The sequence below is a fragment of the Aulonocara stuartgranti genome (assembly GCF_965226115.1).
Source record: "Aulonocara stuartgranti genome assembly, chromosome: 3".
NCBI lineage: Eukaryota > Metazoa > Chordata > Actinopteri > Cichliformes > Cichlidae > Aulonocara > Aulonocara stuartgranti.
The window spans coordinates 9,787,629-9,814,226 of NC_138941.1; the positions used below are offsets into that span (position 1 = coordinate 9,787,629).

The 26,598-nt window shown below is 41.5% G+C and overlaps 1 protein-coding gene and 2 long non-coding RNA genes across 8 annotated transcripts in view; 1 reads left to right on the forward strand and 2 right to left on the reverse strand.

The window, feature by feature from the left end:
• Positions 1-7,356: 7,356 nt before the first annotated feature.
• Positions 7,357-26,598, reverse strand: part of LOC309702529 — a 103,632-nt gene continuing 84,390 nt past the window's right edge. The window contains exons 2-3 of the long non-coding RNA XR_014275593.1: positions 7,645-9,100; positions 7,357-7,458 (exon numbers count right to left, since the gene is read on the reverse strand). This is a non-coding gene — a long non-coding RNA (uncharacterized lncRNA). The remainder of the gene's footprint in view (positions 7,459-7,644; positions 9,101-26,598) is intronic.
• LOC309702449 overlaps positions 9,359-26,598 on the forward strand; it is a 71,513-nt gene continuing 54,273 nt past the window's right edge. Inside the window, exon 1 of the long non-coding RNA XR_014275491.1 lies at positions 9,359-9,563. This is a non-coding gene — a long non-coding RNA (uncharacterized lncRNA). The remainder of the gene's footprint in view (positions 9,564-26,598) is intronic.
• On the reverse strand, positions 13,498-25,867 carry LOC309702322 (uncharacterized protein). 6 transcript variants are annotated; one of them, XM_082526990.1, is made up of 8 exons: positions 25,620-25,867; positions 23,553-23,658; positions 19,047-19,643; positions 18,535-18,721; positions 15,155-15,271; positions 14,616-14,864; positions 14,100-14,193; positions 13,498-13,757 (listed from the first exon to the last, which is right to left on the reverse strand). In XM_082526990.1, exons 2-5 carry the CDS (start codon positions 23,568-23,570, stop codon positions 15,216-15,218), a joined length of 858 nt encoding a protein of 285 aa, XP_082383116.1. In that variant the 5' UTR covers positions 23,571-23,658; positions 25,620-25,867; the 3' UTR covers positions 13,498-13,757; positions 14,100-14,193; positions 14,616-14,864; positions 15,155-15,215. The 6 variants fall into 6 exon arrangements, 4 of the variants coding, with proteins under 4 accessions (XP_082383116.1, XP_082383114.1, XP_082383115.1 ...); XM_082526988.1 differs by having other exon boundaries at positions 13,498-13,761; XM_082526989.1 differs by lacking the exon at positions 14,616-14,864 and having other exon boundaries at positions 13,498-13,761.

Genomic DNA, 26,598 nt, shown 5'->3' on the forward strand with positions numbered 1-26,598 from the left:
CAGGATAAAGCAGGGCCATGAAACTCTCTGGTGCAGCAGATGTTTAATCAGACTCAGCTTTAGGCTTCTTTTCCCACCTGGCAGCAAAGTAACAGCTTCACTAATGTGAACAGTCACAATGTTAAACGTTTCTATATCTTCATATATTTTTATCTGTTGATGCTGCAGAATAAAGTCTGTTAACAGAGTGCAGGATGTGTAGAGCAGGTCCAGCTCTCCCTTTACTGTGTCCACTTTCATCAGCCCCTGTGAAGTGACACAGAGTGCATGTGTGTCTGTCAGCTGTTGTTTGTTGTGAAGGATGGAACAAATGAACACACACTTTTAGAGAAATCTGAAAAAGCAACACGTGCTTGGGCTCCTTCTGTGCTCGTCTTCATTAATGCTGATCTTTCTTTCCTGTTTGTTCTTTGGCACAAGCTTCAGTCTTTTCTCCCAGGGCTCCTTCACACTTAGAAACACACCTACATTCATTTATACACAAACATCATGAAACAAAGGCTTTGTAAAAGAGGACATGAGATCCTCTCTGAACAGCACATTCATATCAAACACAGGACTGAACAGGATATACTGAGTCTGTGCTGTTTTCATTGTTACTTGCTGAGTATTTTTCCAGTGTTTGAAATGTGACTCAAGTCTGATTCTTCTACTGTGTGTGAACTCTAAGCAGCTGCATTAAACAGCTGCTTTTCAAACCAGGCTCAATCCTATGACTCTGTGAATGTAAACTTTTGTCACCTGCATGAATAACAATCCTTGATCTAGTCAGGACTGCAGTGCTCCTGTGATCCCAGCTTATAGATGGAGGCTAGCATGAGAGGCTCAGCAGCTAAAGCAGCACACCTGGGTCTCCCAGCCTATTAAAAACAGCCCTTTGCTTCACCTGCTTCACTAAACATTATTATTATTATTTAAGCAGAGTGGTGTGATTCATGTAGGCATTGCTGTGTGACAGGAGGACTTTTCTTGAAACAGCTCGTGTGACGTGAGCTGACGTAAAAACAGTGATGTTAGCTTGATTCTCTTGGCTAAAACTATTTTAAAAAGAGGGTCAATCATGCAAATCTGCCAATAGAAGCCAAAGTTACAGCCCCTCAGAGTTTAAAGAGAAAAGGCCCGTTTCCAACACTCGGTTGTGCAAAGGGAAACAGGCCCACAGTGCCTGAGTGTGTGGGTAATTCTTCAAATAATATTCAAAAGCAAACATTTTTAAGCATGTAAATAAAATTCAATCATTTCTGCTCTTCAATACCTAAGAAATGAAAACTGGCAGATGGTCCCAAAATGTGAAACGCCTGGCTATCTGTGCATTTAGTGCTGCAAGTTTTCACTGTTTACCTTCAGAAGCATAAATCTCTGCACAGATAATGTTCATATGTGGATTCCTGGTTTTCTGCAGTTAATTGTGACCCAAAGCGTATTTTTAAAGTGGTTCCAGGCAATAAAGCCTAAAAATAAATACATCTACTTCCTTTTTCTGTGTTCCAGCCTCAGTGACTCTGACACAGTGCTGTAATATTTACACCTCTGATGAAAGCAGAGTTTGTAGTTGCAGAGAAATACTCGACTCATTTTGGGCATTTACGAGCAGGAACCTCAGAAAGCCCCTCGCTGCTTCACTGGTTAAGAAGCAAAGCAAACATTAGTTCACAGTGATGTTAATTAAGGCCCAAAGTTTAGGAACGAACGTCAGCACTTCACTAATGAATGTAATGCTGATTCATGGGCTTGTTTTGTAATGTGCATGTTGTGCGTTGCTATTTCCCATATTCTTTGGCACTGATAGATGAAGAGTCTCAGGCAGGACCGAGGCTGCCAGCTGCTGACAGTGAGCAGGGAGAGAGCAGCAGAAGCTGGGCAAGAGCAGGGAACCTTCAGCCCCCTTCATCAGTCAGAAATCATTTGGGTGTCTGTGTGAAATGTCTGATTTTTAAAATCTTTTTGTAGACATATTTATTAAATGTTTAACAATTATATAGAAGAAAGACAATGTAAAGAACAAAAAAGGACAAAACAAAAATGAGTTGAAGTTATGAACTGTTTCTGAGAGACAAATAACACCAGGATCCTTTTTGTGTAGCTGACAGCTGGTAACTGTGCAGGGGCGGGTCTAGCAAAGTGTTGCCAGGGGGGCAGGTAGGGCATTAACAGGGAGAGGGGGGCACAAAGAAATACTTTTCTTTCTTGTTAAGTGTGCCTATGCGAAGGCACACTTATTACTATTGCTCGGATTTATTATTATTATTATTCTTTTTCCGCCTGAAATTTTGGACCGTAACTCATCCCACAGTTTTGACACAAGCTTCATATATGTTATATCATTTTGTGCGGCTGGATCAGGAATGAGTTGCTATGCCTTTTGGTGTTTATTACTTCTATAGTTTTTTAAATATGAATATTTTAATGCAAGTTTTTGCCCATTGGAATGAATGGGAACGAACGAAAGTGAAACTTAACTTACTTTGTGGTGTGTTTGCTCACTCACTTAATTTGTGGTGTGTTGGCTCACTCTAGTGGTATGTCCCCGTATTTGGATTACCATAATGACGACAATATCAACGGCGCGCACAGCGTCGGTGCTTTCAGGAACCACTGGAATTCTTAAGGTTGCACGAAGCATTGAATAGTTACGGTAACGGCAAGGGTGTATGCTTGGTGGAAAACTGCATATCCCACAATTCAAAGCACGCCTCTACCAGTCAAACAATGGCGGCTGCCACTTGGTTTAATATATTCCTCTTATTTGTGTTTCTAGGTCACAAAGTAAACTTTTAAGATATTTTCAGGTGAGAATGTGGGTGTGTAAACGTCAAATATCTGCTCGTTTTGTCAAAACATCCCATATTGGCAACAGATTTTTCACGATGTTGCGCCGCTTCACTCAAAAGCACCCAGGCTTGGCTTTCAGTGAGGCGTCTCTAACTCCTTTCATCCCCGATAGCTCCGCAAACAGTCTTTGTCTTAGCTGGACTTATTTTTCGTTTATATGGGCCGATGATGCTGGTCGATGAGGAAAAACTGAGTTGTTTGGTGGTGGCTAACGCGGAGCTAGCTAGCTAGCTAGGTGGCTAACGCGGAGCTAGCTAGCCACCGGTATGTGTCTCTTTCCCCTCATATGTGGGGAAAGAAACATGCGAGGCGGCCGCCGATCGACCGGTTTTCAGGTGAGAATGTAGGTGTGTAAACGTCAAATATCTGCTCGTTTTGTCAAAACATCCCATATTAGCAACAGATTTCTCACGATGTTGCTGCTAGCCGGCTAGCTAGTTCGGCCGGCCGGCTAGCCGGCTAGCTAGCTCGGCTAGCTAGCGCCGCTTCGCTCAAAAGCACCCAGGCTTGGCTTTCAGTGAGGCGTCTCTAACTCCTTTCACCCCCGATCGCTCCGCAAACAGTCTTTGTATTAGCTGGACTTATTTTTCGTTTATATGGGCCGATGATGCTGGTATGTGTGGAAAAAATAACTGAGTTGTTCATATACCGGTGGCTAGCTAGCTCCGCGTTAGCCACCGGTATATGTCTCTTCCCCTCGTATGCGGGGAAAGAAACACCGATCGACCGGTGGTGGCTAACGCGGAGCTCAATCGTGGATAAGGGAAACCCAATGCAGGAGAAGCAGGCGGCTGGTGAACTGAATTTCAGGTAAGACGTTATTAACTGCACTCTATTTGGGTCAGATATAAACCGAGTTTAGGTGTAGTTTATTTTCGTTGTGCTGACAGTTACAATAACTGTACTGCGTGCTAGCCTAGCACCACGGAGTTTCTATACAGCTGTGCGCGCTAAGTTACTGATGTTGAACTTTATGACAGCCTCCCCTATTTTCAGGCGATAATGTAGGGGTGTAAACTTCAAATATCTGCTCGTTTTATCAAGAAGTCCCATATTTTATCAAGAAGTCCCATATCTCTCACGATGTTACTGCTAGCGCCGCATGGCAGCTAGTCGGCTAGCTGGCTAGGGCGGCTTGGCTGACACCCAGGCCGGGCTGACTGATACCCAGGCCGGCTCACGCTCTCGTTTCACCGCCGCATGGCAGCTAGCCGGCTAGCTGGCTAGCGCGGCTTGGCTGCCACCCAGGTCGGGCTGGCTGACACCCAGGCTGGGCTGGCTGACACCCAGGCCCGCTCACGCTCTCGTGTCACCCCTAGTCTTTCGTGATGACTCTTGGTTGACTGCTGGACTTATTTTTCATTTATATGGGCTGGTGATTCGGTATGAGTGTCCGGTGAACTGAATGTCAGGTAAGACGTTATGTATATTTAAGGTAGTGACTGGAATAAGTCACAAGGTGTCGCTGTTGAGCTGCATATATGTTGTAAATTTTAGCAATTTTGACCATTTGTCCTCTGCAGGACACCGTAGTTCAGATTTCTCGTTCGCGTGGGCGCCATCTTGGTTCAGTGTTTACTGTGATGTGCAAAGGTAAGCACTGTCAGTGGCGAACTGCATTGGTTTTGTTTAAAAATAAGTGTTCCACTGTGTAAAATAGCGGTTTGTCATTTAAGCCGAGCATATATTTTGTTTATTGAGAGGTTCATGTATTGTCTGATGAGAGTATGAGACAAAGATATACTTTTCTTTCTTACTCTCATATAAAATATTTAGCTTTTATTAAATAGTTATCTGAATCTTACAACCAAAGTTTGTATAATAATACACAAGATTGGCTGTAGACCATTGTTAATCATTCAGGTCTGCAGTGCCGCTGCAGGGGAGGTGGACCCACCTCAGCGGCATCTGCAATCACGCCTCTCAGGTGTAAAGTCTGTGCTCTCTCTGCTTTTTTTTTTTTTTTTTTTTTTGTGTATGTGTCGGGCTATGAGATGAAAAGCTACAGCCGGCTGTGTGGGTACAGCAACTATGTGTGAAAAGTGGTCCATAACGTAATGCTTCAAAGTGTGTTCATGCAAACATTGTCGGTTCTGCTTATGAACCTCTGCGCACAGCGTCTACAAATTGGGGCTGTAGAAGTCACCTCATCTTTACACAAAACCGTAAGCTGTCATCTGTGAGGCGCGAGCGGTGTTTGGTTTTACCATAGTTCATGGTGGAGAATGGCTGCTCTGCTGAGTTTTGCTCTCTGTAGCCGTTTGAATGGCAAACTATACTGATTAGCGGCGGCATAGGCACACTTAAAATTTCTTCAGAAATTTTCGCTTTCTAGTTCTCATTTAAAATGTCTCACTTTTAATAAATAATTATCTGAATCTTACAACAAACGTTTCCATCTGATGTAAAATGTATAGAAATCCATTATTGTACATAGTCATTTTTTAGGGTCCCATCATAATTTCTTCAGAAGTAAGTACTGCATATGATGCCAGTGTTTCCCACATTTTCTAGATTCTGCACCAGTACTGTGTGTAAAATGCATCAAAAAGTCCGTTTGATTCTTTCTCACCTGTCTTTCTGTCTCCTTTCACCTTTTAAAGGTTGCCATGTTAGAAAACATATTTTGCCCTGCCGTGCTGTTTATTGATGTGGCAAATGAAAGGTTTATGAAAATATATCTAAATCTGTCATCAGTAATCAGCAATGATCATGTCTCACCTCTAGTCTCTGTCTTAATGTCAGGTTTCCACCGTGTGTTGTAGATGTTCAGGAGGTTAACTCGACCAACAGTCTACTTCCTGTTTAGAATACCAGGACAGGGAGGATGGTGCAGGTTTAAGTTTATTAGACTGATGCATGTATACCAACAAGACAGCGTCCATCACTGTGACAACAGCGTTTGTTTTCATTCAAAGGCTTTATGGTTTTTCCTTTAATACCTGGGGGGCCGGTCTCCAGTCAAAATGCCCGGGACCATTTTTTGTCCCAGTCCAGCCCTGGTGTCAGATCTGCATGCAGTGTCAATGAGACGATCAACAACAGATCAGACAAAACACTCAGGCGGACACTCCTCTGTAGAAGGAAACATGGAAAGTGTGAGGTAATCAGTGCACAACATCACTTTGTATTTCAGGCTGTTTTTATATAGAACTTCAGCACCAATGTAAAAGTTCTGGTTTGAGGAAGATGAAGAACATTTTCAGGAAGGATGCCGTCTGCAAGCAGAGCTGCTTGAACCTCAGCGCTGAGGTCCAGACTACTTCCTGTGAAGCCACGTGATGTAAATCTGCTGCTGTAACTTCACAGTTTACTGAAGCTAAATGCAACGTTACCATATAATCTGTTTTCAACAAAGGTTTCACTCCGTCCGGTGTTGATGGAATGATTCAGGCCGTACTCGTCAGGCTTCCCGTCGACCACACGCATTTCAGTCACAAACCCCGTGACTGACAACAAGGGAAACAGCAGAAGAAAAGATGTGAAAAATCCTGGATGATGATGATGGAGGATTAACCGCGGTGGCTAAACTGTTTCCTGTCTTTGTGGGCGTACTCACAGGGAAGTTTCCAGGCACGTCAGTCTTGGTGGCTAAAGTCTCCATTTTCCAACATGTATCGCTACAGGTGCAAAGACACAACATTAATCATCAGTGTAAATATTTTAATGCTGTCCAAACGGTGTTTGCTTTGTCTGTCCTCTCGCGCTCACAGAGGAAACGAGGACGCCACCTTCAACCCATCTTCAGTTGGCTCAACCATGGCCGGACTTCCTGTTGGCTTTGTGACAGCAAACCACTTGAAATGAGAGCAAACTGCAGTCAAGCACCACTTACAGCAACCTGTGGACACGCAAATGGAAAGCACTGAGAATCATACAGAAGCATAAGAGCTGTTTATTGTAACACGTGTGTGTGTGTGTGTGTGTGTGTGTGTGTGTGTGTGTGTGTGTGTGTGTGTGTGTGTGTGTGTGTGTGTGTGTGTGTGTGTGTGTGTGTGCACATTAATAACACACTGATGTATGTTAGTTTGATTTATGCTATATCTGAGAAAACAACTGCAGAATTTTACATCAAAGTTTCCAAAGCTGATGTTTTGTTGTTCACTCTGTTTTATATTCATATAGTTTGTTGTTTTTAAATCAGTGGACAAAATAAATATTATCACACAAAATCCAGGGTGAAACATAACCAAATAACCTAAATGGTGAAGTCATTATAGAAGTACATGTTGCAAAGGTCAGCCTCCTGTATAGACTGCTAAACTGTCTGGGGGGGCCCTGCCTGTCCTCGTTGGATAAGCTCCACCCCTTTTCCATAAGACGGAGACATTTGTATGAAAATAGATGCGCAGTAAAATAAAAAATAAAAAATATTATGGATGACTCTGTAAATCAAAGTCGGCCTGAGGCAGAAGCAGAAACCATGAGGAGCACAGCACCACTCCCAGAAGGGCACGAAGTGAAGCCATAGCTGCTGAAGAGTGAAGACGTGATGATGGAGGAGATCACAGATGAAGATCTGCTGCCTGCTGACTCTTTATATAGAAGAGTGAGACTATCTCCCCACCAGCAGCTGCACTTATACAAACCCCAGGTGCTGGGATGGCTTTGAACATGTGACATTTTCTGCAAACACATGGACAGTTTCATAACCACAAAGATTATTCCTGCAGCGGCAGAATCGTATCCACTGTGTGAGAGGTGAACGTCAGACAGTTCTTAGAAAATGTAGTTTCTCTTTAAGCTTTTAACATCTTTTACCCCCATTTGTCTAAAACTACTTGACAGCCCTTCATGTCAGAGGTTTATTACCTGTGCAGGATGGAGCACATGGTCTCAGTCAGGCTGGACACGATCACTCCTACAGGAAGTAAATGTGATTTTATTTCACCTGTGAAATGATGAAAAACAGCAGAATAGCTCACGCTAACAAACGGGTGTTGAAATGTTTCATTTTCTGCTGTTTCACAGGTCAAAAAGGGCGTCGAAGCAAACTGAAGCTGAGCTGCTGCTGCTGTTGTAGTGCAGCATCTGCTGTGTGCTTCATCAGAGAACCTTCTGTACACAGCAGACAGAGGCTGCTGCCACTGAAGTCCATCTGCTAGAGAGCTTTAAACACTGGTTATTGAAGTGGCTTTGATGATACTGATACACAGTCTTTGCTGCTGTCACAGGACAGGGATCCACCAGGGAGTAGTTGTCAGGATAAAGAGCCTTCGCTTCTCTAAATATAAACTGGATACTTGTAGGAAACTTTGGGAAGCAGCATTTTTCCTCATATCGTCTAAACTGAAGTTAGCTCAGGTGCTTCTTCCATACTTGCTCTGCAGAAAGCCAAAGAGTTTGGAGCTCTGCAAACATTTGCAGCACAGCTGGATGTTTGTAACTTTGGTCACCTCTGTATCATCCCTCAGATTCTTTCTGCACAGCTTTGAAACCATGACAGCACGAGTGATGCTGAGGAGACGTCCAGTTTAAACAGACCTTTATTCCTGGAACACAAACACATGAAGTGATGCTGCTAAAGAAGAACATTTAATCGCACTAATGAATCAAGCATCTGTTTGTCTGTCAGTCTGTCAACAGTTCCTCTGATCGACTTCAGACTTGGTGGGTATTTTGTTTTTGCAGCGGTCAAAGTCGATCAGCGTGTTGCTTTGTCTGCTGTAAATCTGCCTGTACAAAGGGAAACATGCATGTTTTAGATGCAAACTCACAACATGGCTGCATTTTTGTGATTATGTGTATTTTATATTGATTTATTCTATTATGTTTTGTATATGAATCTTTACAAGTGTGTCGATACAAAGGCTTGATTAAAACAAAGGTCTCAGCTGTGCTGTTAGGGATGCTCTCATATTTGTTTCAAATGTAATAAATCAAAGGATTTCAGGCTTTTCATCCTTTTTATTTGTTTGGTTCTAACAGCAGCTGGATAAAAACATGCAGGTGATGAATATAATTGTGTGATATTATGAGCATTGTGAATAAAGAAAGAGCAGAGATAGTAAAAAGGAAACAGGTGATGGACGTGAGATTTTCAGAACAAAAGCTCCTCAGTGAGACGATCACCTGGACACAAGGTCAGGCAGCTGGGACTCATCTAGAGAGCAAAATGGAAAAGTGATCTGTGCAGAACATCACTGTTGATTGCAGTTATTTACATCAGACTTCTTCTCTGAGATAAGAGCACCATTTGTGGGAAAGATGACAGTATTTCCAGGCTGGATGCTGTTTGCAGGGAGAACTGAATGAAAGTCTCCTGCACCTCAGCGCTGAGGTCCACACCTGTGAACACAGATGAGGTCAATCTGCTGCAGCACGTAGAGCTTTACTGATCAGCAGGTTCAAAGGATTCAGCAGAGCGTAGAGTCAGAGCTAAACCTGGGAGTCACTCACGCAGTCCGGCTGGCGCATCTCCATCTGAACACCTCCGGCGTCGCGGCGCGGGCGTCTCAGATGGCCAACAGCCCTTGGTGGCACCTCCTCTCTCCACGCTGGTCCTCGGGGATTCCATCATCAGGAACGTGCGGATGAGGGGGGCGCTCACGCTGTCGTTCCCGGGAGCCACTGTTGTTGACATAGTGGACAGAATTCCCAACATTCTGGCATCCCACCCACAGGTTAACCGGCTCATCATCCACATCGGCACCAATGACATCCCCAAACAGCAATCTGAGCTGCTGAAGTTGGACTTCCTCCAACTCTTCAGCCTCCTTGGTCAGTTGCAGGTGAGTGCTTTTATCTCTGGGCCCACCCCCACCTGTGGCAGAGGGATAGGCCGTTTCAGCCGGCTGCTCAGCCTTAACACCTGGCTTTCCTCCGCCTGTGTCTCCCACGGCGTGGGTTTTATTAACAACTTTGATGCCTTCTGGGAGAGGAGGCATCTTTTTGGGGCAGACGGGCTCCACCTCAACGCCTGGGGACGCCGTTTGCTGTCCGCCAATTTGGCATTTGGCGTACAGCACTGCCGCACATCGCCCTGTCACTACCCCAAACTGACATTACCTGCTGATCCGTCTGCTACTGACTGATGTCCCCTTGGTCCCAGCTCCTATATTTGTTCCACTTTTAACAGTAATACACAAAACTCTGGACTAGGACCTCTCTCTCCCACAGTCAACACAATACCCGTCATAATCACAAACAGAGAGCAACAGAATTATCATAAATCTAGTAACTCCAAAAACATTAATAACCTCCGGCCTCTTCAAAAATATCAACATCCATTCAACTCTATTGTCAAAAATCCACCAGTCTCAATCAGTATGGCACTTTTAAATGTCCGCTCTCTGTTGAACAAGTCTTTTATTATTAATGATTTAATTTTAGATAATAAACTTGACTGTTTATTTTTAACTGAAACATGGCTGGGTTCGGATGCAGCAGTTGTTCTCACTGAGGCCTCCCCACCAAATTTTAATTTCTATTTTTCTATTAGAAGTGGTAAGAGAGGTGGTGGGACTGCATCTTTAGCCAACAACACACTCACCACCAAACAAATTTTATTTGACTATTTTACCACTTTTGAATTCCATGCTATTGTTTTCAGCAGCCCTCCAGTTTTATCTGTCACAGTTTATAGACCACCTAAAGACAGCGCTGCTTTTATCAAGGAATTCTCTGAATTTTTAACAAACATACATTCAAACTATAATATGATAATTTTAACCGGTGATTTTAACCTGCACATAGATAATCCTTCTGACCCTGCAGCAAAAGAATTCTTAAACATTCTTCACTGTTTGGATTTTACCAGCACGTCACGCAGCCAACTCACAACAGAGGACACACTCTGGACCTGGTCATCACCCATGGGCTGTCCACCAGCGTGTCCTCTGTTGTTGACTTGGCTGTCTCTGACCACTACTATGTGTTTTTTAACATCACCGGTTTTATTCAGCGGGAGACCTCGGTGCGAACTGTGAGGAGGCGCTATCTAACCTCTGAAGTGGCTGCAAATTTTACCAGGGTTTTAGTCAAATGCCCCCCTGTGATTTTACCTGCACCCTGCGATTTGATTTTTAATCATTTCAACAGCAAACTGAAGAAAAGCCTTGACTCCGTTGCTCCACTCACCACCAAAAAGATTAACGTAAAACATGCATCACCCTGGAGAAACGAAGAAGTCAAAAAACTCAAAAGAAATTGCAGGGCAGCAGAAAGGAGATGGAGGAAAAATAAAAATAATATCAACCATCAAATACTTTGCGAGCAACTTAAAATGTACAATAATACATTAAGGAAGTCAAGAAATTCATACGTCGCCAAAATAATCAGTAATAACAAAAATAATCCCAAGGTCCTCTTTTCCACCATAGATCATTTATTTAACCCTGATTTTAACAGCTCCCAAAGAACCCCCACAGACTCGCTCTGTGAGCAGTTTGCAGACCACTTCAGGGGAAAGATCAGCGCCATCAGATCTGATATTTTATCTAATCGCAATATATTTGTAAACACATCTGAGGGCTCGATTGTACCTGAGGAGACACTGGACAGCTTTGTCCTGGTTAATGCTGAGAACCTTCAGAAAGTTTTCTCCACAGTGAGACCCACCACATGTCTTTTAGATCCAATCCCTTCTTCACTCCTTAAAACACTTTATGGATTTTTTGAGGCTGAGCTTTTATGCATGATGAATTGCTCTCTTCAGTTGGGTGTCTTCCCTGCTGCCTTTAAAACGGCGGTGGTGAGGCCCCTTCTGAAGAAGAGCAATTTGGATTGTAATGATTTTAATAACTACAGACCTGTATCCAACTTACCATTTTTAAGTAAAGTCTTAGAAAAACTTGTTTTTACTCAGATTACTGATTTTCTGAATGATAGACAGATCCTGGAGATATTCCAGTCTGGATTTAGGGTGAACCACAGCACAGAGACGGCTCTCCTAAAGGTTTAAAGGTAATAACCTAAAGGTAATAACTATTGCATTTATTAAACTGATTTGCATTAGACTGCTGATTTATTGTGAATGAATGATATTGTTTTATGATGCATTATACTGCTGAGTTATAAGAAATACTGTTCGCAGAAAGTCATCGCCTTATTTGTCTGATTAGAAGAGAACAGCCTAACTAAGCCTAACAGGGGACAGGTACTTCTGCCCAACCTGGCAGCCACAAAGTGAACTCATTTAGGTAAAGATAACCACATGCACCTAACCAGCCTGCACCAGCCTGACATTTCTTCCTCCTAAGTAAAAACCAATGGATGGATTGAACTTAGAGTCTCAGCTCAGTTTTCTATTTTGACCACCTACACCCCAAGATACTCTTTTAAAAAGTCTTGTTTTCAGATCCCTTTGAAGTTCATAAAGGGCCTGTTCATTTTCATTCAGATGTTTTATTACATAAATGTTACTGTTTTCTTTTGATTTATGCTCCCACTACACTGCACCTCTACAAACAACAATGCCACGGACTGTCAGCTGCTATTACATGCTGTGAACATGAGTAGGTTTGATCAGAGTTTCAATTATCAAAGAAAAGACAAACTGAGCAAAAAGAAGGAAAAAAAGACCAACTTCTTCCCAACTGACAAGAAAAATACTCGTCATGTTTTCATAATAAAGGATCAGGCTCCCCATTTATGACAGCTTGGACCAATAATGTATGTTACACTGATGCTACTGTAGAGACAGGGTCAACATCTCTATTTAAATATAATTAATATACAAAACACAATAAAAGTTATACATGAATTATTCATTATTTTTACTATTGATAAAATTCATGTATACTAATCAAAGTTATACATGAGTAACGACATTATTAATAATGATTAATAATAATAATTCTAATGCCAACATGATGACTGTTCATAGCTCCTGCTTTGAAATACTGAACTTAAACATTGACCTGATGAAAGATCACAATTCACAGTGGCCCACTGTCAGAATCATTCTGAATATAAACTCATCGAGTTAATCTGAACCTTTCTCAAATGTGCTGTGAATAAATGCTGCTGCAAGCCACTGTGGGAAAGCTGTGTTATTATCATGGAAACATCTGTGACACAGAGGACGAGGACACAAAGGGACGACACGCAGAGGCTGTGTTAAAGTCAAAAATCCAAATCTTTAGTCCTAAACAGGCAGTGGTTACAAACAGGAAGACGAGCAGTCCATTAAACAGTCTACAGGGTCAAACATACAGAGAATTCAAACAGCTATTAAAAACAAATAACTGGACACTGAAAAACTTCAGTGATGTGTGAGGCACCAAAGGGAAGCAGCTGAGTATATTCAATGAATTCTCTTCAAATACAAAGACAGAAACTCCTACAGGCAGCATGCAAACTGAGCAGGATACACAAAGATCAGAGATTACAAAAGAAATCAGAAAAGGATTTCAAACTTACTGAGAGCAAGGCCTCTGTTACAAATCTGTCTAATAGAAAAACATGCTGTACAGATACAATACGCTCAGTGTTCATGGTCATTTAAAAACTGGCTCTACCTGAACCACTTCAATATTTTATGAAGTCACTGAGTCGACCATTTCTACAGTTTGTTTCCTTCATTGCAGTTAGAGTGCGGCTGGTAAGGATGAAAACACACACAGAGCGTAAATTGTCTTTGTTAGTAACAAACGTCAGCAAAGAAAAGACAAAACACACAAACACTCTCATGATATTCATGAATCATTAGAAAGCATCCAAACATTCTGCTCGTGGATTTTTACAGTCTTATTTGCACTCGCTCATCTTCATAATCATCCTGATCAATACATGACAGGGGAGGCTTTGAGGTAGGCGGGGCTCTCTGCTGATGTCAGCATGAAAGGCAGGACCAGCGTCTGCCACATGTTGGTGAAACATCACAGTACACTGGCGTGGTTTCCTTTCCAGATGTTGGACGTTTGACACTTCAACGTTGAGGCCAACAAGAAGACACAGTTTTGGGTCGGGTTGCTGCAGGGTTTCTAACTGAGCAAAAGCAGAAGCACACAGACCAACAGGGATCAGATGCTGAGTGTTAGAGGAACATCTGTGCTGATCACTCAATGCTGCTGTGGTCTCTTGTTGAAGTTGGCTGGTGGGACAGTCTAATAGTGATATCCTGCCCATCGGAGGAACACTTTTAAAAACACATGCAATACTTTGTTTGTATTACAGTCACAGTTTATCTTATTTTTGTCCTTTAAAAGTGTTGCTGTACTATAAAGTCCTATAATTTGAGGCTAAAATGGCTCAGAGAGTCTCTCTCTCAGAGGATCTCCTTTGAAAGTGGAGACGGCTTTATCCGCTGATCCACGTCACTTTACCTGGATGTTTTCTTTGAAGCTGGATGAAGACTCCTCTCCCTCACTCCTGCTGCAGCTGTGTGGTCCAGTTGGCCTCTGAGGTCACAGTCAACATCTGTAGCAGAAGAGGGGAAATAAAAGTCCAGGTTACCAAAACTGGGAGCTTTTCCAAAATAGAGCGTAACTGGACTTTTTCAGCCTTACAGGCAGATAGTCGTCTGAAGCTGCAGCTTTTTCTTTTTAGCTTTTTCCAATCTCTGCTCTCGGCTTTCTTTGAGAACATGTCTGCTTTCTTGGCATGGGTCTGTCTGCTGTTGGTGAAGAGACTAAATCCACATACTCGCTACTAAGATCTCCTCAAGTAGTCTCAACCAGATTACAGTTTAAGAGTAAATGTCTCCTGAGAGTTTCACCTTGGGGAGATGCTGTCTTGCTAACATGCAATCATGAGCATTAATCTATGAGGTGAAAAAGTCATTTTAAAAGCTCCAGCACAAGTTTTATTTCATCTGTGTTTTGGTCAGAGTCCCATCAGACCTCCAGAATGGTGTCAGAGTGTTTTCTATCCACGTGATGAGCACAGGCCTCAGGTCCAGACCTCCACGGGCACCATAGCCTCTTTGGAGCTAATAGGTGCAAGAAGGTTTTGTTGGGATAGGAACTGAAGAGGAAACTGACGAGGAAGGCAAGGATCTTCTTCAGCTCCTCCGAGCCGGGACCTCTTTGTGGAGGCCAGCATTGGCCAGGTAGCCCTCCAGCATCGCTGGATGGCCGACAGTGGAAAACCTAGAGGAGTAGGAGAGAAACAGCAGCTTGGAGCATGTCTTTATACTGTTTAGTTTTTAGAGCCACAGACTTTCTTTTAATGTCATTGTTCAGGATCTATGACTGATTATGTATTTATTGTATTCCTCCATGACTGTGTGACAGCAAGTGGAAAAAACCAGCTTCACCTTTGTTGATATGCTTGTAATTTTAATATTGATTAAATGGCCCATGAAATAATAGAAAGCTCATATATGAAAATGTATTTTAAGAAGTAAAATGTTAATCTGAGTACAAAGGAGTACACTCACCTTCTGGTAGATGGAGGTGTAGCGAGCGCTGGTGAACATCCAGGCCTCCTCGTAGAACTGATCACTGATTGGATCCAAAACATCGATGGAGGATCTGTGTAAGCGCTGAGGATCGTCCTGATGGACAGAACAGAAGGAGAGTGAGACAAGTGAAGATATACTAAACAACACTGTGACATGAACTGAGCCACACACAGTTTGATTCACAGGTGATTGACACATTATTTGACCACGAGCAATCTTTTCTGGTTTGACGCCGTCTTTGTAGCCAGAAACCAGCTCTCTCCTCGGCTTCCTCCACTACACGCTTCGCCCACGCCAGTCTCCTCCGTCACTATAAAGGGGAGAGTCATGAGCGCCATCACCCTCACCTGTGCCGTCCAACGTCCCGCCACCAGCCTCCACTGCAGCAGGCCAGAGACCACACCCCTGCCGCAATAAGTAAAAGTATATCCTTGCTGTACCCTTAATGCTAAATGTGCTAAATTAACCGCTGCCTTTGCCCCTTTGGGATTATTCTTATGTCACTGGGATGTTGACCTTTGACCTTCACATTAGAGAGATGGGCAGACATAATTAGTGTATGAATTTTAAAGTAACAGGTAATAAAGAGAGTGTAGCAAATGTAGTCAGGTTTCTTACTCTGTATCACACATGAGTGCCCGAGGGAGGCGGGGCTGACTGGGGAGACACAGGAAACAGAGAGACAGGGCTGACTCGACATGAAACGATGAAACGTGGGACACGGGAACAGAAACTAAACACAGGCTGAAATGAACACTGAGGGAGGGAGAACTAAGATTACTGAGAGCCTGATAAATAAGAAGAACAAAAACCAAGAAAAACAAGAGTCAAAGAAAACCAAAAACACAAAGCATTGGGCCAGGACCCACTGCTGTGACATTTATATGTGATAAAAACATTAAAAACTGCTCAGATGTTGAAATCTTTCTACGTATACTTTAGGTTCAGCTCTCCAGCCTGGCATTTGGTTAAGCATGATTCAAACATTTGATTTTGTTTAACTGGTTTTAATTATAGTTACTTTTTGTGAACATTTGTTGCAGCATTTAAAAATACATCATTTATTTTCAAACTTTTATTTGATTTAGAGCATCATATTTGACCAACGTAAATGTTTTAATTTCATATAAAATAACTGAAACAGTGAACTAAATATCTGAAATCTTTCCTTCCTTAAAAGTTATAATCCTACTTAAGTTATAGTGCAAACGCTTAAGCAACAAATATACTTGATGCTAATTAATTAATATTTCCCTTTGATGTTGCAACTATGCGGTCACTTCTGTCTTTAAACAAAATAATATTTTCCAGTTACAGAAATCATAAAGTCCAAACTAAAGTGCTACTGTTGCTATATGCATTTTATATAAATCATGGATGATGGTCCTGACATGAAGGAAGAGAAAGTTACAGGTTGCATCCTTTGACTTTGTCTCCGTGCCTTTGGGAGATTTTCAGAAGGACAGATGTTTCTGTTCAATTCTTAAATCAATTTTTTCAAACACAAACACTATTTTAAAGCTTCTAGAGAGTAAAATATTAATGATAATTATAACAACAATAATAAAAACAAAAGCTCTCAGATCCATCAAACCAAGCAGCAGAAAGAACAATAACTGAAGAGAAAACTTTAACCTTGTAGACTTCATTATGTTCCAGCTGCTCTACAGACGCTGTGACCTCGAACTTAAGCAGGTCGTAACGTATGTGCAGCTCAATAACAGCTCAATACTCTCCGCAGGAGTAGTCCAGCAGTAGAAATCAGTCCAATAACAAGGTGTGTAACATCTAGCAGGGTGACAGAAAAACCCAGGGTAACTTCTAAGGACCTCAACGTCTCTCTCACATTGTGTTTTTTAAACATGCTTCCATTTGTCACTTCAGTCTTTACTCTGAAATACAGGAAGAGAAATCATGGCTGAAACAATTTCTCATGAAACCAGGGGTGTGGTCCAACAGTCAGTTTGGTGAGGAAGGTTCCTAACTGAGAGAAGTGACCCAGAAGTATCTGTGTAGCAGCCACAATGAATCCAGATCATGAGCTTTATTAACTGATCAAAGTCTCTTCTTTCATCTTCTGTATCATTCAGTTTGCATTGGTAATGCCCATTATTGTAATGCTTTTTTAAGACCAGCAAAACTTTATTTCACTTTGGGTTAGCTGGGATAAGTGATGGATGGAGGGAATTTTACTTCAGCCACAGAAATCCTAAACAGGAAGGAGGAGCAGAGTTACAGTGGATCACTATCCAGCAGGGAAACAAGGTTTATTTCAATTTCTTGGCCATGAGTGAGATTTACTGAGTGGGCAAATTAGGGAGACGACACCATCAGATCCCGAGCCCTCCATGTGTTAATCAAGAGACGGCTGCTGTGCTACATCCATAAATAATGAATAAATTAGGAGCTAAAGCTGAAAGGACAGTTTATTTGTACCATCTTCACGTGAACACATTCAAGAACATCACAGATGAAGAAACATTAAAAACTTCCACACTACATAAAGCAAGAAAAATAGTTTTTCTTTCAGGTGGTTTCAGAAAAACAGAAACATCAAACATCTCCAAGACTCTCTTTGAAAGAACTAAAAACCTTTGTTCTCATGGTCCAATCATGAGTGAACTCCCCGATGAAGCCTTGTGTGCTAAAACATGTCAGAGTTTTAAAGGTTAAACATGAGTTTCCAAAACGTTTTGCTGGAGAACAATGAACTATTTGACTGAGTTTCAATCATTTACAGACGAGCAAAACCAGGACAGAGAAAAAAGGACAAAACTGACTCAGTAAAACAACAGAAAAGAAGATCCCATGTAGATCTGTATTATGTAGAAGTTCAGCCCAGCAACCAGTTCAGTTCAACACAAGTTTAAATGATTCTATCTGAACTCTGTGGAGCCTGATCTCAAGCTTTTTGAGTCTGACACAGAAACCAGAGGATCTTTCTGTGTCTTCAGATTCACTGTGATCCAGTGATGGGAGTGATTTCAGCCCTGAGTGATCGCGCTGATGTTTGCACAGAGCAGACAATGAGGTGAATGTTTGGGCACATTGGTAACAGTGAAACAGTTTATTAGTAACGTGGGATCGTTTGTGTGCAGAGTATGAACTGAGATTCCTGAAGCTCTTGTCACACTGGTCACAGCTGTAGTTTCCTTCCATGTGTGTACGTTCATGAATGTTACGATTACCTGACTGTGAGAAGCTTCTGTCACAGTGTCTGCACTTGTGTGGTTTCTCTCCTGTGTGGACTCGTTTGTGTAATTTAAGGTCCCTTGCAGTGGTGAAGGATGACCCACACTGATCACAGAGGTGCTTTTTAACCCCACTGTGAATCAGTTCATGTTGTTTTAACTCACTTGTTGTGGTGAAGCTTCTCCCACATTCTTTGCAGTATTTCAGTTTGTCTCCAGTGTGTCTACGTTGATGTACTTTTAGGGTAATTTGCTGACTGAAAGTTTTTCCACAGAGGTCACAATGAAAGTCTTTCCCACCACCACAGTGATGACAGGGTTGAGAACTGGATCCATCTGTGTCGCTCTGCTTCTAAACAAAGACACAAAGACAGTGTAAGTCAGTCCTTCAACATTTGTATCCTGAACGTCGCCTGAAATAAAGAGCATCTCTGCAGACGTCCAACTACATTTGACTGTTTCAGTTAACACACTCAGTTTACTGGGCTGCAATAACTACAATACTACCACCATAATACTACAGTAATACTAAAATCATAACTGAAAGGAAAATCTGAATAATCACTCAGAGCTGCTTTTCCATGCAGTAGAATTGCTAACATGCTAACACAGTTTAATGAGCAGAGTTGTTCCAAACAGTCAGGCTAAAATGACAAGATAACAATATAAATACATACCTCACAGTAGCTGCACTTGTAGAGTCTCTTTCTGGTGTGGATCTGTTGGTGTCGTCTCAGGTGACGTGGAGATTTAAAAGTCTTCTCACACAGGTCACATTGATAAGGTCTCTCCTCAGTGTGGGTAAACATGTGTTGTTGTAAGTCTGTGTGAGTTATAAACTCTTTGCCACACTGTTCACAGCAGTACACATCATGTCTGGTGTGAATGCGTAGGTGTGTATTTCGGTTCCCTCTCTGGCTGAAAGTTTTTCCACAGATGTCACAGCTGTATGCCTTAATTCCAGAGTGGGTAACTAGATGACTCTGTAAGTTGCTACTGTGAGTAAAAGCTCTGCCACACTGATCACAGCTGTACGCTTTAACTCCACTGTGGATGAGTTGGTGTTTTTTTAGGGAACCCTTCCAGGAAAAAGACTTTCCACACAAGTCACAGCTGAACGGTCTCTCTCCAGTGTGGATGACCTGATGCCGTTTTAGTTTAGCCCTCACAGTAAAACCCTTCCCACACTCGTCACAGGTGTGTTTTTTCTCTCCCTTTCTTCTGTGAGGTTTGTCGGCCTCCTGAGAGCGCTGACTTCTGGCTCCATGTTGGTCCTGCAGTGACAGAGATACAAACAGAGGCAGTGAGTGAAATGCAGTCGTGGAACAAACTCAACCTTCAAACTCCATTAACACTAGTTTTAAACCTGAAGGTGGAGCGTGGCACCAAACACCTTAAAGGTCTCTTATCCCCACCTGCTGGTAGTTCTACCACATTACATCCAACCTGCTGTTAAAGATAATTCATGACTGTTCAAACACTAAAATCATGCACACACACACACACACACACATTATTTTATAATTTAGATTATTTTGTTGTTTCCTATTACATATTTCTATAATTTGTATAGATTTATACAGAATTATTCAGTGATAATAAATCCTATGTTTGTTTATTCTAAAGGAACCCCGTTAGCTTCCACAACAGATGTTGCTCATCTTCCGTCAAATACTCACATAAAATATTACACAATAAAGTGGATTCAAGATATCCACATAATTTCACTCTTACATCCACAGTGAGGTTTCACAATTGTTCAAATATAAGCAATCAATAATAATAATAATAATAATAATATCAATAACATTGAGGCACATTACACAAATTTCAAAAACAAATCATGTCTTACAATATTTACAACAACTAAAAGCTCTGTAAATCGGCTTTTAAGTGTTCATTGAAGTTTTGAATAATTCTCTAATTTTTTAAGGCAACTTATTCCACTTAAAAGTTGCTCTAAATATAACAGTTTTACAAAACGTTACTTTTAACTCGAGCATTTACTAAATTGCAGCTTGTTGAAAACTGTGTAATATGATGATGTATTTCATCTGGATACTGCAGCTGAGCAGAATAAATGTGGTGTGTTTAACAGAATTGCTTTCTTTAGAACTACAAGTAAGCCATAGAATATTTTAGCCTGTACAGGAAGCCAAGAAAGGTTATTATGCATTTGATCAATATTAGTATAGTATGAACATCTTCACACTAATCTGGACGCCTTATTCTGGACTAACTGAAGTCTGTTAAGATCTGTCTTATTAGCTGCTGACCAAATGATTGAACAATACTCCAGATGAGACATTACTAGTGCATTAATGACATCTTTCATAATGAAGAAGTGATACACAAAGAGCATTTCATAGCCATAGCTATGCCTTGTCGGCAGAGTTATGTGACATTAGTGATGTTTGTACTTTCAGCGTTAACTTGGTTTTAAAGCCTTTAAAATATACGCCGTTCAATAGTCGACCTTAATCTGACAGAGAATGTGATGATTTTGTGGATAATTAAAGTCAGTCATATATCCACAAACACAACAAGCTGAAAGTCAGTGATGCTGCTCGGTTTGCAGTCCTGAACATCACGGCACAAGCAGGATTCACTGCACTGTTAATGTTAGCTGTGTTATATTGCTGCCTCTGTTCGGTGGTGTCGAGCCAAACGCACTTTAACGTGTGTTTGAACGAGCTGACGGTTCACTCGTTAAGCTGAAAGAAAGATGCTTTAATCACAGCAGTCACACATGTGTCCACTGCACCATCTGGAACTCTTCTTGTTTACACTCGTAATAACACAAACACTAAACCCTGCTTCTCTGGTGCTGTTGTGTAGCAGTGTGTACACCTGAGACTGTCACCTGTCTGTCTGTCCTGCACTCTCTCTCTGTTTCTTTCTCTCTGATTGTGGAATAAAAGTATGAACATGTGTTTATAAGTTACACTTGTGTTTGAATCCTGCAGCTTATCACACATTTGATTTCCATGTGTGACGACTGCAAGTGTCCAGAGTGAGGACAGACTGAGGGACCCACTGCTGCACATCATCTGTGAGGCTTTGCAGCCCTGATGATCCACCAGGACAAACTCAGCAGTGTGTGAGGAAGAGGAGGAGGAAGAGCCAGCAGCAGCTGACAGATGGAGAGAATAGACAGACTGTTCCCTGTTTGTGAAGGACTGCTAGGAAAGTTTAACATAACTGTCTGTGCTGAATCAGTCTTATTAGGTAATGTTCAAATAATGTGATCATCCCAGTGTTTTCAGTGTGGGAGAAAGTACTCAGGGCCTTCAAGTTACACACTATGAAAGGCAGCAACAAGTTTAATGTTCAAAAACCTAAAGTATGTATCAGCAGCAGAATGGAGCTAAAAATAAATGTTGGTTTCAGTTCTATGAAGCTTTGAGTATTTTGGATCAGCAGCTGCTGTGTTTGTTGCATCATATTGCTGTAACTGTTTATATGCTTTATATATTCTGAGCTAAGTTGATCTATAGTGTTACATGATACACTCTCAGAAATAATATAAATATATATATATAAATAACTGTTAGTATCATGGTTGCTAGGCAACCTGGGCAGCGCGACGGAGGTTAGACGTCCCATTTCACGAACCTACGAGCCTCGCACTTCAGCCTTAGCGGTCTTTGAGTCTGCGGCCCTTGAGGACTTTAAAGCTGCAGAACCTGAATCGGGATACAGCCATGATGATCTCCAGCCTCGTGCTCGCCAACATTCTGACCTGAGTTAAGAAGACGATCACTGAAATGGTCTCAGCAGGTCCTTTGATGACAGCAATGAAATGCAGTGGTAAGGCTGCCACGATTAGTCGACTAGTCACGATTACGTCGACTATCAAAATCGTCGACGACTGATTTAATAGTCGACGCGTCGTTTGAAGCTTTGTAAGATCCCAAAAGCAGGAATAAGTAGCAGGATTTAAGAGTGTAATAACGGACTGAAACAGAAGATGGCAGCACTGCATGTACAAGGATGCCAGCTGCCGTTAAACCCCGAAGAAGAAGAAGCTCTGTCCCAGAATTCATAGCGCGGCCCAGCGCAGTTTCCAACAATGGCGGCAGCTAGTTAGTTTTAATATTACTCTTATTATTCTTTCTGGGTCACAAAATAAACGTTTAACATATTTTCAGGCGAGAATGTAGCTGTGTAAACCTCAAATATCGGCTCAGTTTATCAAGACATCACATATTTTCAAAAGCGCTCCGACGTTTTCGGAGACGTCTGTTACCCACTAGCTCGATAGCTAGCCGGGGGCCATGAGAGCACCGGACTCCCGGCAGATCGTTTTCAAACCCACCGCCCTACTCAGGTTAAACATGATATATAAGTCACTTAGATAAACTTAAAAATGTTATTGTTTGGCTTTTTTCAGTATTTTATTTGTTCCTGAGTAATTTGGCTGAGTTTATTAAACTTCACCAAAACAATCTGCACATTTAATTAAAATTTAATAAACTACCATCTTGTCTTTATTTTTAGTTAGCACATACCTTAAACACTTAAAGCTGTAAGCTAATGATAGTTATATAAGAGCAGATGCTGCTGGTGCAATAAGCTGTACGTTTTACGTCCAATGGATGATGATCTGATTAGTCGACTAATCGCAAAAATAATCGGTGACTAGTCGACTATCAAAATAATCGTTTGTGGCAGCCCTATGCAGTGGTAAGGCGTTTTGGGGATTAAGTTCGTTTTCATGGCAAAGAAGGACGATGCAGTTCATCTGATCACTCCTCATAACATTCTGGAGTGCAGGCAAAATGCTATTATAAAAACTTAAGCAGCAACTTCTCCAGGTTCCAATATTTATGCAATTCTCAAACCTTTTGGCCACGACTGTATAACCTCTTCTGAAGTTTAGTGGATATTATACATGGTTATGCTCAGGATGTGTCGGCCAGTTTCCACTGGAAACGCCTTTTGGTTAAACTGTCAGCGAGGAATTTGCATTTGCACTGTTACATTTTTATATAACTTTAATGCACATAAACAACAGCTGCTTGTTTCAGTGAAAATACATTGATGGGTTTTTAATAAAGTTGTGCAGCTGTAAAGTATTTTGTCTGGTGTCAATTCTATCGTCAGCTACATCGTTATGGCAAATGTTCAAATGTATATGGTGATAAATATCTTTGGTCATATGGTCCTGCTCTGTCTGTCACCTTCTGTGTTGAGCTCATTGTTTCCTCTGTAGTGGCTGAGCTGAGTCCAAGTAGCTGAAAATGTTCCTCTGCTGCTCCGTCAGACTCTCCTCCTCCTGCTGATCAGCTGGGACACAAAACAGATCTTTGTTAGGCTCCACACTGCACTGAAGAGTCAAAGTGTCTCATATGTTCATCTGACAAGTAAAAGAACACATTTTTGTTTCCCGAGGTGGGTAACTTGTTGGAAACAAACACAAAAGCTTTGAGCACTGATACCTGCCATTGCTGGCATTGAAAGATGCAACGCCAGCAATGTGGATTGTCAAGACTCAAACCAATCATCAAGCAAAGACAACAGGGATCATTTGTTTCTGTTTATTTAGCATTCACAGCATTTGTAGTTGCCTTCTGTGCAGGGGAAGTCCACGCACACTGTGTGGTACCGCCATCCGCAGAAGGTGCATTCAACCTCTGTAAGAGAAACGAGATTGTCTGAGACTGAAATGATATTCACTAAAGAAGTGGTGATTTGTAAAACTTCAAGTGTATGATAAGGTGAAAACAAATACACAACTGCATGTCATGTAGTTGAAGGTTTTTTTTTCTTTTGGAAGACCGGAAAACACTGAAAGTTACAAATTAGTCCTTTATTTATCCAGGTAAAAAAAAAATCTCATTGAGATTAAAAATCTCATTTCCAAGAGAGACCTGGCGTCATGGCAACACAAGTCACATACCACACAGGTATATAACATTTAAAACAAACACAATATCCCAACATGTGTAACAAATGTATTGTGCTTGAAACAAATTCAGAATAGGTGATAAAGCAGCTGCACATGTGTGTCACGAGTAAATCTGGCTGTATAACAAACAGAAACAAGTGATCTGCTGTCTTTGCTCAACGGTTGGTTTGAGTCTTGACAATCCACATTGCTGCTATCTTTCAATATGTTGAATGCACCAGTGTAAGTGCAGCCACTCAGACTCAATGTGTTCATAGAAACAGGTGCAGATGTGTCACGAGTTCATCCAGCAGTAGCTATGGCACTTGGCCACAGGGGGCAGCAGTGGACTGACCTGCATTCGAGACTGCTCCAGCTGCTCTGTGACAGTCAGTAGATCTGCTACAAATTGCAGATCATATGCAAGTTTTGGAAATGACATTTTAAATATTCTTAACTTAGCCACGGCAGCATTGTTGATGTATTACCTATATACTACAAATTATTCCACCTGCTGAAAAGTGGATCTAATGTGGGCGGACTCACACTTAGCAAATAAACTTGTGATGTGAGAATGTAATCAAACTGTTGATCAGAGGCAAAGTAATTTAAAGTTTATGATGCTATCGTCTAATGTTAGCTGACATGATGTTAGCTTGTAAACTTATGTTGTTGTCTGGGTCTCATGTCTGATCTGATGATAATAACTGTGACAACACAGAGATTAAATAAAGGACGTTGGTGGGACTTCTTATGTTAGAACTATAACTTCAGTTAAGGAGTGAGACGTAAGGTGACAAGGAGAATGAAGAGAATGAGAAAGAAGTAACTGGGAAGAGAAAATGAAAACAAAAATTTGAAATGATCAAATTTGTGTTAACAGATGATGGTGATTTTAAAAATTCAAGTAATTTAAAGGTTTTATCCTATTTGTTGTTGTTTTTTTCATATTCTTCTATTTGCAAGAGGTTATTAATAAAACAGGTTCTCTTTCTGGTTTCTCTTTTTGGACACACTCTCTACAGCTTATCACATCCAAAATGGGGGATGTCAAGTACAAAACCTCGACAGAAACAATCAGCAAGAATTTTAGCATCAGTCCAAAATAAAACTGTCCAACTACAGAGTTTTAAAATCCAACTAAACTATGAACAGAGATCTTTTACCAATAGGCTATTGATGAGATGACAGTGGTAACAAAAACGTACACATCCGCGCACACAGACAAAATGGCGGGAGAGCGTTTAACGGTCGACCTCATGAGTCCGTTACCGTGAACTATGGAGCGGCAGATTTGTGCTGGAACTGAGCTGCACACAGCTGATGTTAGCCAGGAAACATTACACACTGCTAACGTTACCTTCACACGGAGCTCCACACGGAGACGATCAGCGTCAGGCACAAACACCAAGTTCAGAAAAGAGGAACTTTGAGCAGGAAGGAAAGAGTCAGAGCGGCGTTTGAGGACACGTTTACAACCACGAACATCAGAATCTGTCTGTGCTGCATTCAAGTGCAACTTGGAAACTCACTAATCTCTGTCATGTTGTCCAAAGATGATTTATTTCTGCTGGTTTTCCTGTTTGAAACACAAACATGTGTCAGCACTTTGTTGTTCTTCACCCTGCAGCATTTGAATATTTCAGGAGTAAACTGATCATAAATTCATGATGTCATGAATGAAAGTGCAGACTGAGAGTGGATCACATGATGTTTGAGGTGTGTCATGTGACATGTTCAGTATTGTCACACATGTCTAGATTGTCCCTGATATCATAGCTGCTCAAACACTGATGATTATATTTGAAGAATTATTCCTGATGGCAGCAAAGTTTGAATGGAGCTCTCTGTCTGTGCTGATTTGTCGCCCTCTGGAGGTCAAAGCACAAACTGCATGATGTCACTGTAACCACCACGGTGACAGGAAGTGTTTTTAAATGATGAAATATGTCAGTGATGCTGATAGTGTGTTCATCACAGACGTTCAGGCTTCATGTTGACATGAATCAAAGTTAATGTCATTATGGACCAAGGACAGTACTCTGGGTCTCCTGCAGAACAACTCGAGCTGTGATACCTGAATGAAGAGCCTCTGCTGCTTTAAAGAAGGAGGCTCGAGGCAGCGGTGAGGTGCAGACCAACCAGCTTTTATTCAGCAACTTTAACAGAAGGATCAGAAAAATAAAACTATACAGCACAGTGATGCTGACTGAAGCCACAGCATTAAACTAAACAAGCATCGGATCATCTTTAACAACATCTAATAAATAATGACAACTATTTAATCCTGTATTTCCTACAATAAAGCCTGTTCAGATATTTGTTGCTGATGGAAATGT

Excerpts from the sequence above, each read along its gene's own strand:
- LOC309702322 (XM_082526987.1), bottom strand. Across the intron at positions 18,722-19,046 it reads ACAAGTGCAGCTACTGTGAG|AAGCAGAGCGACACAGATGG; the intron begins GTATGTATTTAT and ends GTCTTTGTTTAG.